At 40.3% G+C, this 12,390-nt stretch overlaps 1 protein-coding gene across 2 annotated transcripts in view; it reads left to right on the top strand.

The window, feature by feature from the left end:
• The window catches only part of Tet (Ten-Eleven Translocation (TET) family protein), a 647,407-nt gene that overhangs the window by 586,057 nt on the left and 48,960 nt on the right, over nucleotides 1–12,390 (top strand). For both annotated transcript variants that reach the window (XM_065224604.1, XM_065224605.1), the window contains one exon: nucleotides 8,226–8,633. In XM_065224604.1, coding sequence (XP_065080676.1) covers nucleotides 8,226–8,633 — 408 coding nt within the window. The remainder of the gene's footprint in view (nucleotides 1–8,225; nucleotides 8,634–12,390) is intronic.

Genomic DNA, 12,390 nt, shown 5'->3' on the forward strand with positions numbered 1-12,390 from the left:
TTTTCGAGGGGACGTGTCTTGCTTTTGTGGGCAGCACGTTTGATGGTCGGTTTGGCGTGGCTGGTGGCTCGCTCGCCCGTGCTGGCGCCCCTATCAGGTAGAGGAAAATTTCCCCTATCTATTGGTGGTGGTGTGGAATGTTTTATATATAATATTTTTTCTGTTCACGTTTTACGTAAGGACCAAATCAAAACAACGAACATCGCGTAAAAGTAGAATTTAAGGAAGGCATATGCGATTTTTCGTAGCTTTTTTGTCTCCAGGCTTAAAAGATCATCGACTGTAGAGGCTTATTCAACTGAAAAGGGCACCGCCGTCAAGTTTGAGTTTGAATAAATCCCAGGTGCTATCATATTTAAGGAGGCTTATAGTAACATTGCTTGATTATTGTGTATTTTGTGAAACTTAACATCGTCATTAACGTCACCGTTGGGACCGGTTTTGAATGGTTGCAATAACAACGCGATCGTGATGTGATATGAGGGGCTTGGTGGCCTTAGAGCGACCATTTTTGCTTACTGAGTAGATCATCATGAGTTTAATTTCATTCCCCTCCACATTCAAGATTCGTTAATCGCTTTATTTGTTAATGTGAATACAAAGGAACTGGTTGGCCTAGTGGCAAACGTTTTTGCTTACTGAACAGAATATCGTGGGTTCAATCTTAAGCTCTTTCCCGTTATATGATCATTAGGAAATCAATTCAGCTTATCGTTTACCAAAACGAACCCTGCTGCAATCCCAACCCGCTTACATAATATCCCTGTGATTCCTCGCGGAAGTACAGAGGTGTTTTCGGCTCCACTTCCTACCCATTCCTTTCTTGACCTTAGTTCGGGCGCGGCCGGCGCTGGTATTACCTAGTTTGAGATCACCAGTTTTTACACACTGAGGATGATTGCTAATCCCACGCATCGTCTATTGCTTCTCTTTGTAATAACAGCTGATCTGGCAATAACAGAGTAGCAACCGTGGGCGGTCAATCATGCTCATCAAGACCATGCTGGAGGTGGCTGGGTTCAATTCCCGGTCCGGTCTAGGAATTTTTCGGGTTGGAAAATTTCTCGACTTCCCTGGGCATAGAAGTATGATTGGACTTGGCACACAATTATACCAATGCAAAAAATGGTACAGGCATCGAAAGCTCTCAATTAATAACTGTGGAAGTGCATCTAGAACACTAAGTTGAGAGCACGCAATAAGCTAATATGCGATATGCAATAAGCTTGAAATGCGAAGAAGAAGAAGAAGGATATTTGACACTTTTCCGCAAATCGGAAGCCGCCGTCTTGGATTACAAAATGGCGTCGGATATCGATTTCCGGCTTCTAGACGTCACCCTGAATCTAAAACAAAAACCGTTTGATAGAATTTACAACTTTTTCTCAAACCGGAAGCCACCATCATGGATTTCGAAATGGCGTCGGATATTGATTTCCAATCTCCAGACGTCACCCCGATTCTAAAAATACCCATATTGATGGGACGGCATCAGCATTTCCCATTTTTTTCTGAAATAGAAAGCCGTCATATTGGGTTTCAAAAAGGGCGTCGGATATCGATTTACGGCCTCTAGACGCCATCCCGATTCCAAAAATACCTATATTGATGGGTATTTGACAGTATTTCCCACTTAATCTAAAATCGGAAGCCGCCATCATGGAGTTCGAAATGGCATCGCACATCAATTTTCGATCTCTAGACGTCACCCCGATTAAAAAAATACCCATATTGATGGGTAAACAAACCAACAATGATAAATTTGACATCCACGTCCACAGATCTATGCGCATGCGCTTAAATGAACCCAGTGAACAATCAACAAAAGTCATAAAAACTGCACGAATTTGGATCGAACAGCTTCGCGTCAATGCAAAAGTAAGTTCATTTGACAATGAAAGAAGATATGAAGACTAGCCAAAACAAACAGCATGAAAACTGATCGAAAACGGTTCTGTTGATGTTGACGGGAATCTGCTCGAAGAGAAGACAGAATGACTTTCAATTGAGAGTAATGGTTGACAGCTTCATCGTCGCTTGACGATTTTCAATTGAACTACTCGACGCGTAACTACTTTGAAGTACCTGTTCAACATGTTCAATAAAAAAGTTCTATTTCTAAAAACTTCAGATAAGGCCTACAAGTTTCAGGAAAATCCTGTGAACTACTGTGATGACCAACGACGGTCAGGAAATTTCTCCGAACCTTCAGAGAAGTTCTACAAATTTCAGAGAAGTCTTACGAACTTCAGGGAAGTCCTTTAATCTTTGGGGAATAACTACGAATTTTACAGAATTTTCTGCAGATTTAATGTAACTTCTACGACATTTAGGCATTGGTTAAAACTTAAAGATAATCCTATGACACTTATGGATTTTTTTCCGAACTACAGAGAAGTCTTCAATATTCTTGGGAAGTCCTCTGAACTTAACATAGTTCTCCAAGCTCAAAAAAGTTTCTAGAACTTCTGAGAAATCGATTGAACTACAGGTAGTCCTACGAAATTAAGGAAAGACCCACAAACTTTTGGAAAACCCTTCGATATTTAAAGCCTTATGAACTTCAGGGAAGCTCTTCTAGATTTAGGGTGCTCATATATTCAGTTAAGTCCTTCAAACTTCAGGGAAGACCTCAGATCTTCGAGAAAGTTCTTCGAACTTGAAGGAAGCCTTACGAACTTCGTACTTCTACGATATTTAAGAAATTCCTATGAATTTCAAAAAACTCCGAACGGTAGGGAAGTCCTAAGATCTCCTTCGAACTTCGGGGAAGTCCCATGAAATTCAGGCAATAAAAACTTCAATGGACCCTTCAGGAAAGACCTTAACGCTTCAGGGAAGTTCTACGAACTTTAGGGAGTTTCTATGAACTTCAGCAGTCAGTCTTTTCAATAATAAGAGTTATTAAACAAGCGTTGTTTATGAAATCTTTTAATCATATGATTTTGAAATCATGTTGTAATCAAAATTCCGCTAAATAAGATCCTTCATCGTTGACAATTTGCGGAAAATTTAAAAAAAAACTGGAAATCCGTAAAGTTGTTAGAAGCAAAGGTTTGTTTAAAGAGTCCTCATTCATATCACACTTCGCAATTTCTTCTTGAGATAAACTAGCCCGTTGGCTAAAAATTGCAATAATAAGGTTAAAAAAATTTCAGTTTCAAAAACATAAATCTCAAGATTTAGGGGCTTATTACTACCCATAATCGCATATCAGTCCTATCTTTGCTTGATTTCCTATCCATATGGGACTGATATGCAATTATAGGCAGTATAGATCTCTAAATTTCAGACATTAGATAGGGCTCCGCGCTAGTCCGTCGTATCTCAGCTTTTCTTCGTCATACACCCCTGAAATCGCTCATTTTACGGGTTATCGCAAATGTTTCAGTGTCAATCGTAATTAATCTTGTAAGCAAAGATGTGTTTGCAAAAACATGAGTGAAAACGCTTTGGTATTGTAGTTATAGCACATAGAACGGAAATAGGCGCCATGATACGACGAAGTAGCGTGGCTCCCTACTAGCTTCTTTACAGCAAACAATCAGATAAAGATTTCACGGGCATTCACAAGAACCTTAATAGGGCAGAGAACTACTTCGGCCTAATCGCCCATTTTGGGCCTACCGAGCAGAAAACTTTAAATAAATCCATGATTGCAGAGTTAACAAGTCGTTTATGCATTTGATACGATACTTTAGTTGATAAGCTACCTAACGAAGTCAATGAGTCCGCGTGGTATGAAGGTTAGTAGCACCCATTATTCCCAAAAACAAAAGCAGCGCTCCGACCCGAATCCATTTTTATCTTCATCCGATAGGCCGAAGTGAATTCATTGGCGTTTCAATGCGTTAGGTCGAGTTTAGAATCCGTAGGCCGAGTTTGGCGTCAAGAAGCAGTGTTAGACTTTTAACAATATCTCAACAAATTGTTTCTCTTTATCAAATCTTACAGTACGTACGGAAAGGTAAATAAATTTGGAAGCCATCAGTAATATTAACATTCCGTTTGGTGCTAAACTGCGCTAGATTAAGAAAGACTAAGTGCGGGTTGTGCTTAATAGGCCGGAAATGGGGTAGTTAACCCTACCTATTTTGGTTTGTGAAATTCCGCATTGCGCAAAGAATGATGGTACAAGGATTCACTTTATTTTTTTTATTAGAAATTGTATTTAAACATGGTTTTTAAAAACAGGAAATTTTTAAATCATTGACCAGGAAAACCAGGAAAAAACCAGGAATTTCAAAATGGAAATTCACTTGCCACCCTGAATATTCCATGCGCCAACCGTTAGATTTGTGCCTTTAGGTGAGAAAACCATTCCCTGAATGTTTCAGCTCATTTGGCTATAAGATGAGCTGGCGCTTTCAGTTTGACTTTTGTATGGGGATTTTGGATAAAATACATGAACAAATGATACTCCAACACTCTGTCGACCATAAAAAGGTTTCCTTATTCTCGATTTGATTCAGATTTTCAAAACATGTAGTTCAAATAATGCGTAACAACTTTGCTGAAGATTGCATCATGAATCCAGGTAGTTTTATTGAGATATTCGCTTTTGAATGTATATGAGCATTTTGTATATGAAAAATTCAACAAAATCTTCTAAATGAACATTAGACCAAAAGTGGTAGCTAAATTTTACTGTGCCAACCACATCTCGGGTCAGTGTTCACTCGGCTGTCGACAAAAGCAGGCCACTCTCGATGTGTGCTACGCGATCGTCTGTTTTCTCGACAGCAACCATTGTGTGGTCCTCCTCATTGTTCTTCATCAGCAGTTCTTTCGGTCGATGCGTCGTCGACTTTGGAAAGCAACCGTATCGTGATGAGTGTGTGAGTGCTGACCACGTTTTGTGGCCATTGCTGCAATGGACGCGCTCTTAACCTCGTTGGCATACAACAATTTGCCATACAATGAAACTACTGGAAGCGGCTCCAGTTCTGATGGAGGAGGCTTTTTGGATAGCGGAAGATAAAGTGTTTATTGTGTTGTACCTTTTGACTATAGTTTTAAGATGTATTGTATAGTGACCAAGAATCCTCGGCTCTGTAAAGTTAATTCGGTTGAGCCTTATCAAATAAATTAATAAACAAAAAAAAACCACATCTCGGGAACCATTTGTCTGAAGAAGCTCAAAACAGTGCTCAAAATTAATAAAAACAAGGCATTCTGCGAAGTCTAGATTATGGATTAAGGCTAGATACATCGTGCTTCAGTTTAAAGATGGCAACGCCGTGAAGCGACCAGGGCGATACCAGGGATTACCAGGATACCAGGAATTGATTTCAGAATTTACTGCTAATTGGAAATTTGGAAAATCTTATGACCATCCAAGGATGAGAAAGGTCAGGAAAAGCTGTTAACGAGTTCAATATTGACTCTAATCCCAAGGTTTTTAATTCTCTTTGCTTCATCGCTTTACCGTTAGGAAGGAAACTGATTTTCATTCAGCTTAATTGTTTGGACATTCAGCAAAGTTGTTTCTCCTAAATGTGACACAATAAAACAAATGTCAATGTTACATCCAGATGGTTCAATCGATATTTCATCGTTTGCACGTCCGCTTCTTCCACCCGGCTAGGAAGCCATTTCACAAACGTCACTCCAACCTCTCACAACACAATAGGAAGCAACTATGGATTAAAAGGAAATTGAAGCAACGGTATACTGTTATCATAGGAGTTCCCACAAATTTGCATACATAGCAGGGGGAGTCTTGCATGAAAAGAAGATCCAATCTTCCCCGTCAAAATCGAACAGAGGCATCCATTTTCCTCGCCTAATTGACTGCCAAGCCAGGCAGAGTCAGTGCGGTAGCAAAGAGCTTCAACATTAGGCTCAACTCGGCCTGGCACACACTGGGATGACTATGCTCTATTGTCGTAATAATAACCTACGATGACTTCGCTCAAAGTTCATCCAATACCCTCCTGCTCCTATAATATACATTCGCCTCATCATCATAGTGCCGCACCCATTTCCTCGTCACAGAGTGCGGGCCCATCCCATTCCCCCACCCCCCAGCCAGCGCAACCGAAAAAGGAAGAATAAGAGCCTATTAAAAGCCGGCGATATAACAACGTGCCGAGAAAGGAAAACATGAAAAACAAATATCGGGATGTATATTTAAACTTTTTACGGTCATCGTTACTGTTTTTTCCCCTGTTATTGTTATTGTGCGAATTGTGAGGTCGTATGGGTTCTACGAACTTCTCCAACCACCGCGATCGGTCATTAAAACAATAGATGTGTCACTGGCTGTGGCAGTCAGTCGGAGTCTCGATAATTAATAACAACCTGGATCGGTACCTAGCAGAAACGCGTTATGCTCGAAGGAAAAACAAATTTAGAAGATTTATAATCATCCCTTTGCGACACTGATCTATTTCGCTACTGGCGGCGCAGAACGTCGTCGGATGCAGTGTGTGTATGTGTGTTTCGCTCCCGTCCGTCGTACACATTTTATATAAACACTATAAATCACTATGATATAAAGACGGCACCGAGGCCATCAGCAGCGAGTGAGAGACTTCGAGAGCTACTGCTTACCCGCATACACAACAGACGCCATCTTGCCTGCTGCTGCCACCGCCGAAGTCTACTAGCTAGATTACTGCGGCAAGACGCGTGCGGCGGTCGGTGCCCGGCAGTTGTTCGCCAAAAAATGCCGAAAAATTGATCACCGTCGGAAATTAATGTCCCATGAAAGTCAAATTGGCAACGCACAATCGTCAGAATTTTGCGTAACAGCGACCGACCATGTGCCGTATTTTTGCGGTGAACGACTAAACTACTGACGTTTCGCGAAGGAAAATGGCGCTGGTGCACTGCACGACAACCACCGAGGGTTCACTTCGAGTCAATTGCTCGCAAGATAACGGATGAATAATCACGATAATTAAAAGTTTTTTTTTTTGTTTTTGCTTGCTCCATAACTTGCCATTGCAGACACTCGGGTATACTTTGCAATTGCTCTTTCTTTTCTCCCCGGTTCCACGCATACATAGCTACACTAACTCTGTACTTATCGGTAATGAATTGTTATTAATGCCATTAATTAGTATTACTATTATTAGGCATTATCATGCACTTATGCATGGGATCGCTCACACCGCCAGAGCGGTATTCAGACGATCGATCGAGCGAAAGGGGGTCGTCTAGAAATGATGCCGGGTGGAAACTTCATGAAGCAATTCTTAATATGAGAAATAGATTTTGAAGACGTGATGTGTGGACGATCCCAAATTGTAATGACAGTCGGATATCTCGTGTGGATAAAAAAGAAAGTGGAATTTTAATCTTTAATCGGTCTATATTATAACTTTTAGGTCGCAAATTTCTACTGAAGTTGCGAGCATTTTTTATTACTCGACAGACATGCATAAGAGTTGAGTTTTTCTATTTTCACATGCAAGAAAATTAGCTGGAAACTGATAGTGTTGCAACGCTGTTCTATTTCAATATTTAATTCAAACAAAACTCATGGAGAAATTGGCAATCTAACGATAACGCTCGTGGCGAATAGGATAAATTGATAAAATGGTAGCATTTTAAAATTATTCTCCCATCCCGCGCCGTGCAAAATTATGAAACCATCATTATTTTTCTAGTTCTCCTATTTGCCACAAGTGTGCGCTTTATGGTATCGTTAGATCGCCAATTACGTTTTCTACGCGCGAAAAACTTTTCACATCACATCATAAAGCACCAATATACTATGCAATATACGTAATCCAGCTGATCATTGCACCACCATCCAGTCTGCATAAGTTCGGTTGATGGTTGTTTCCCCCCCCGGTCTAAGGTTAGTAAAATTTATCACCGCCTTAGTGGATAATCGAGATGGCATTCCCGACCCGAAAAAATGTAAACAAACAACAACCGAGCGCAGCGATTCTCGACGGTTGACGGTCCTGCCCTGCGAGGAAAATTTACGACCGATGAATCTCAAATCCTCTACGAAAATTTCATTTTAATGCGATGGCGGCAAATGTAACGTAAACAACCATACGACGAAAGCGAAGCCAAAGGTGCTCCGTTCCGTGTCCTATATAGCTATCTACGTTGAAGGATTTTACGAGCATCATTTTGCAACCACAACGAACGACGACGGTGATAGTGGTGGCCCCCAAAAAAAAAACTTTTATTGTTGATCCTTCTCCGCAATCCCACCACAATCATGCCGGTACTAATTTTACACTTTTTCTTCTCTTTTCCAGAGTGGACGCGGTCGTAAGTCGCTGAATCTTGGTGCCACACCGAAGAATCTGCCCCAGAACTCATCGGCGGCTAGTCCGGCCCCAGCATCGTTACCACACCCCTCGCCGAACACTACTACCGGTGCTACGACTGGGGCTCCCAATGTGGTCCAATCGAGCCAACAACTGGTGACCGTTTCCGGTGCCCAAACAGGTGTAAACGCTACGCTGCTTGCCAACAACAACAACAATTCCAGCCAGCAGCAGCAACAGCAACCGCTACAGCAGATTGCTCAACAAAGCGTACCCACTAACCAGCAGGGTTTGCAACAGCAGCAACAGCAACAGCAGCAGCAACAACAACAGCAAGTGCCAACCGTCGGTGTAATCAAAGCCGAAACAATGAAGGATCAGCCGCAACAGCCAATGGTAAGTAATGCAGCAGTTCCCAATCATGGCAGGGCTGAATCGATACCGGAGTGTGGGAAAACTTTTGCTCGGGGGAGTGTTGGAAAGTTTAGTTTGCTTCAACTCTGGAACGCGGAGATAAGCACATTTTTTCTGCCCACATTGCTACCTATAGCTAGTTGGAAGGGGGATCAAAATTGAAAGTTCTGAGCTATTGTGTACTTTCAATTAAAACTCGAAACGAATTCCTTGCTTCAATCAAGAAGACGGTGTGTCATCATGTACGGAAGAGATAGGCTGACAAAGCTAAGGAAGGAGATGCACAAATTCCGCTTCGGGTTTGAAATTTTCAGGCGCATCCGAAAATTTGATTGAATTTTTGTAAGTTTTACTACATTGCTACAAGTGGCGTCGCGTCCACATGTGCAACCTGTGCACGACACAGGTGTAAACAATTAAAAAAATGCGTTTACATTTTTATAGATTTTATGATCACATTATAGCTGTACTCCTTTACTCCAGACCACAAGTGACCATGAATACACTATTTTATAGTGCAGTTCAATTTAATCTTCGACCTTGGTTTGCTTCAAAAAGGGTCAAATTCTAATGGTCTGCCTAATCCCTAATGCATTGATTTCTAAGCATGTCGATATTACTACCATGACAAAACTCGTTAAATAGTGCACCTAAAAGCGAGCTCTTTTGGGTGGCGGGTGGCAAGTTTGTGAATGGCCAAACGCCTGATGAAAGCCAAGCAGACCTTCTATCACCTCTTGAAACATTAAATTTTCCACAATACACGGTGGTTTGCACCACTGGTTGTAATTGAAGCTTTCAGCAGTCACGCGTCAAACGGGAGCAACACGGAAACAGCAGTCTGATACCGAGATGGAAAACGACAGGTGGACAGGAACTCACTGTCTCCCAGTGTTGGTGAGTTCTTTGCCGTTAATGTTGACGAAAAGTTCACTATTTTGCCATACAGAAATTCAAAACAAAATTTTCTTGGGCGAATTTAGACGGTTTTTGACCTGTTTCATATGACCGGAAGGTGTACGCTGGTCACGAATGCCGTGCCAAACTGATTTCCTACGCAATTAATCAATCTTTGATGTGAATTTCGCTAATAAACACGAAGAGCATTTCTTTTAGCAAACTTGCCATAACAAAATGGGCATGGTTCATTTTAGTAAACAAACTAACACTTCTTCCGACTGTGTCACCTCTCTTACTCGCCTAGGTCTGATACGCTTTGGACGTCGTGTGTGAATGTGTGAGTTTACATTAGAAGAACATTTGTGATGTATGGGTGCCCAAAGTGTGCATTTCTCGCTGTGCACTTGGATATCTGATGTGGACCGTACACGATTGCTTTTATTGACAATAATCGTATTGACAATACATGCAATATTGACGTCAATACATCGGTATTGACAATATTTCTGTATTCACATCATCAATATTAATGTCAATAATTCCCCTTCGCGTCAATATATTGATACGTGTGGGGTTTGCTTGATTGCAGACAAAGAGAGTAATAGAGAAAGAGAGCGCAAAAGCCCGTTCTCACTCTCTTGTGAGTTGTTTGTGAATCTCTCAATTACCGATAGTTGCGCCGGCACCGAGACGGCTAATACATAGGTGTAACAGTCGGAAGAAGTGTTAGTTTGTTTACTTAAATGAACCATGCCCATTTTGTTATGGCATGTTTGCTATACGAAATGCGCCTCGTGTTTATTAGCGAATTTCACATCAAAGATTGATTAATTGAGTAGGAAATCAGTTTGGCACGGCATTTGTGACCAGCATACACCTTCCGGTAGTATGAAACAGGTCAAAAACTGTTCAAATCCGCAGATAAAATTTTTGTTTTGAATTTCTGTATAGCAAAATAGTGAACTTTTCGTGAACATTAACGGCAAAGAACTCACCAACACTGGGAGACTGTGAGTTCCTGCCCACCTGTTCATTTTCCATCGTGCGCCGGCACGCCTGTCAAAACTTATGAGCTTCCCCTGGTTCATTCTGATAGTGTTGTTCTGATGAATAAAGAGTTGATTAATTCTAGTTCGCTACCCAGGGGACTATGAATTTTCTCTAGATTTTGGCATTGTTTTGTATCAAAAAATGTTTTCGGAAGTGTTTGACGGATATTCTTTATTACACTTCAGTCGAAAGAGTTAGCCTTTTGATAAAAACGAAGAGAATCGATCAATATAACTTAGAACCTAATGCAATGTTCAGCTGGAATTAATAAGTTTTGCAATTCCTTCTACTTTGGTTAGCGCGAAAAGGGCCGTACAAGTTTTGTTAATACAAGATGATAGGTTCTTCAAATGTTACGTTAGTTAGTGATTAATATAGTGATGGAGAATATGTCCCTCGAATTCATGGAGCATTGAAAAATAAAACAAAAACTAACATGTGGTGGTAAACTATAACGAACAAAGCTTGGTGCACAGGTAAACAAATGAGGCACGCGACGCCTCTACATTTACAATTGATTTACCTAGCAGTTTCTGTTCAATTGAATTGATTCCTCGATTGTTATGATTGTTACTTAATATGTTTCATTTATTTATTTATTTCGTCAAGCAAAGTAGACTACATATTCCAGAATATGTCTTACGTATGTAATATATAATAATTTGATAGTGTATGGGTCTTGAAAATTATAGCTGAACCTCTTAATGAAGCCCAACATACTATTTGCTTTCGTTATGATTGTATTATAATGTTCTACAAAAGTGAGTTTGGAGTCTAGGATCACACCTAGGTCCCTTACAATTTTACATTTTCCTACTTTTTAGTTTCCTAAAAATATTTCAAAAAGAGGTGTTTCTATTTTTCTGCTAAATACAATTGCGTTGCATTTTTTTACATTGAGTTGGAGCAGACTTTTACTACACCAAGTGTTGAATAAGTTGATTTCATTCTGGAATTCTTCTGTGTCGCTAGAATTACTTATTTCCATGAAGAGCTTCATGTCGTCTGCATGTATAAGAACTTTTATTTTTTTAAGTATGTACGAAATGCCGTTTACGTACAAAATAAAAATAATTGGGCCTAAATGAGAACCCTGGGGCACCCCAGAGATGACCGAAATAGGTTCTGAAAGTTTATTCTGAAAACAAACTATTTGTTTGCGTTGCGTTAAGTATGATTGGAGCCAATTCAGAAGTCTAGATTCAATTCCTATTTTTTGCAATTTAAAGAGCAATAATGGTATGTCGATTCGGTCAAATGCTTTGCTGAAGTCAGTATAAAGAGCTTCCACGTGCTTTACATTGCCCATTGCGTTAAGAATGAAGGTTACAAATTCAAGAAGATTAGAGGTAGCTGAACAACCTTTAAAAAAGCCGTGCTGTTTGTTTGTAATTTGATTTTTTACTTGCTGAAATTTTTTGTCGTTTACGATTGATTCAAAACGTTTTGGGATGCAAGAGATAATGGCAATTCCACGATAATAAGGGATGTAATATTTCTTGCCTGATTTGAAAATAGGCACCAAATGAGACGATTTCCAAATTTCAGCGAATTTCCCATTTTCAGAGACATATTGAAAAGGCGTTCTAAAGAAAGGGTGAGTTGTTCTGAAAGATTCTTCAAGAATACAGGTGCAATTCCGTCAGGTCCTGGTCCTTTAGATGCGTCCAAATTGTTTAGTGCATTGAGGACTTCATGTTGACATATTTGATTGACAGATATGTTGTTAGAGACTTTGGGAATGAATGCAAAGAAGTCGCGGTCGCGGTCTTTTTCAGGAAATGTGGTG

The sequence above is a fragment of the Ochlerotatus camptorhynchus genome, unplaced genomic scaffold (assembly GCF_037179485.1).
Source record: "Ochlerotatus camptorhynchus isolate MF236.1 unplaced genomic scaffold, CSIRO-AGI_Acam_v1.1 ptg000213l, whole genome shotgun sequence".
Lineage (NCBI taxonomy): Eukaryota > Metazoa > Arthropoda > Insecta > Diptera > Culicidae > Ochlerotatus > Ochlerotatus camptorhynchus.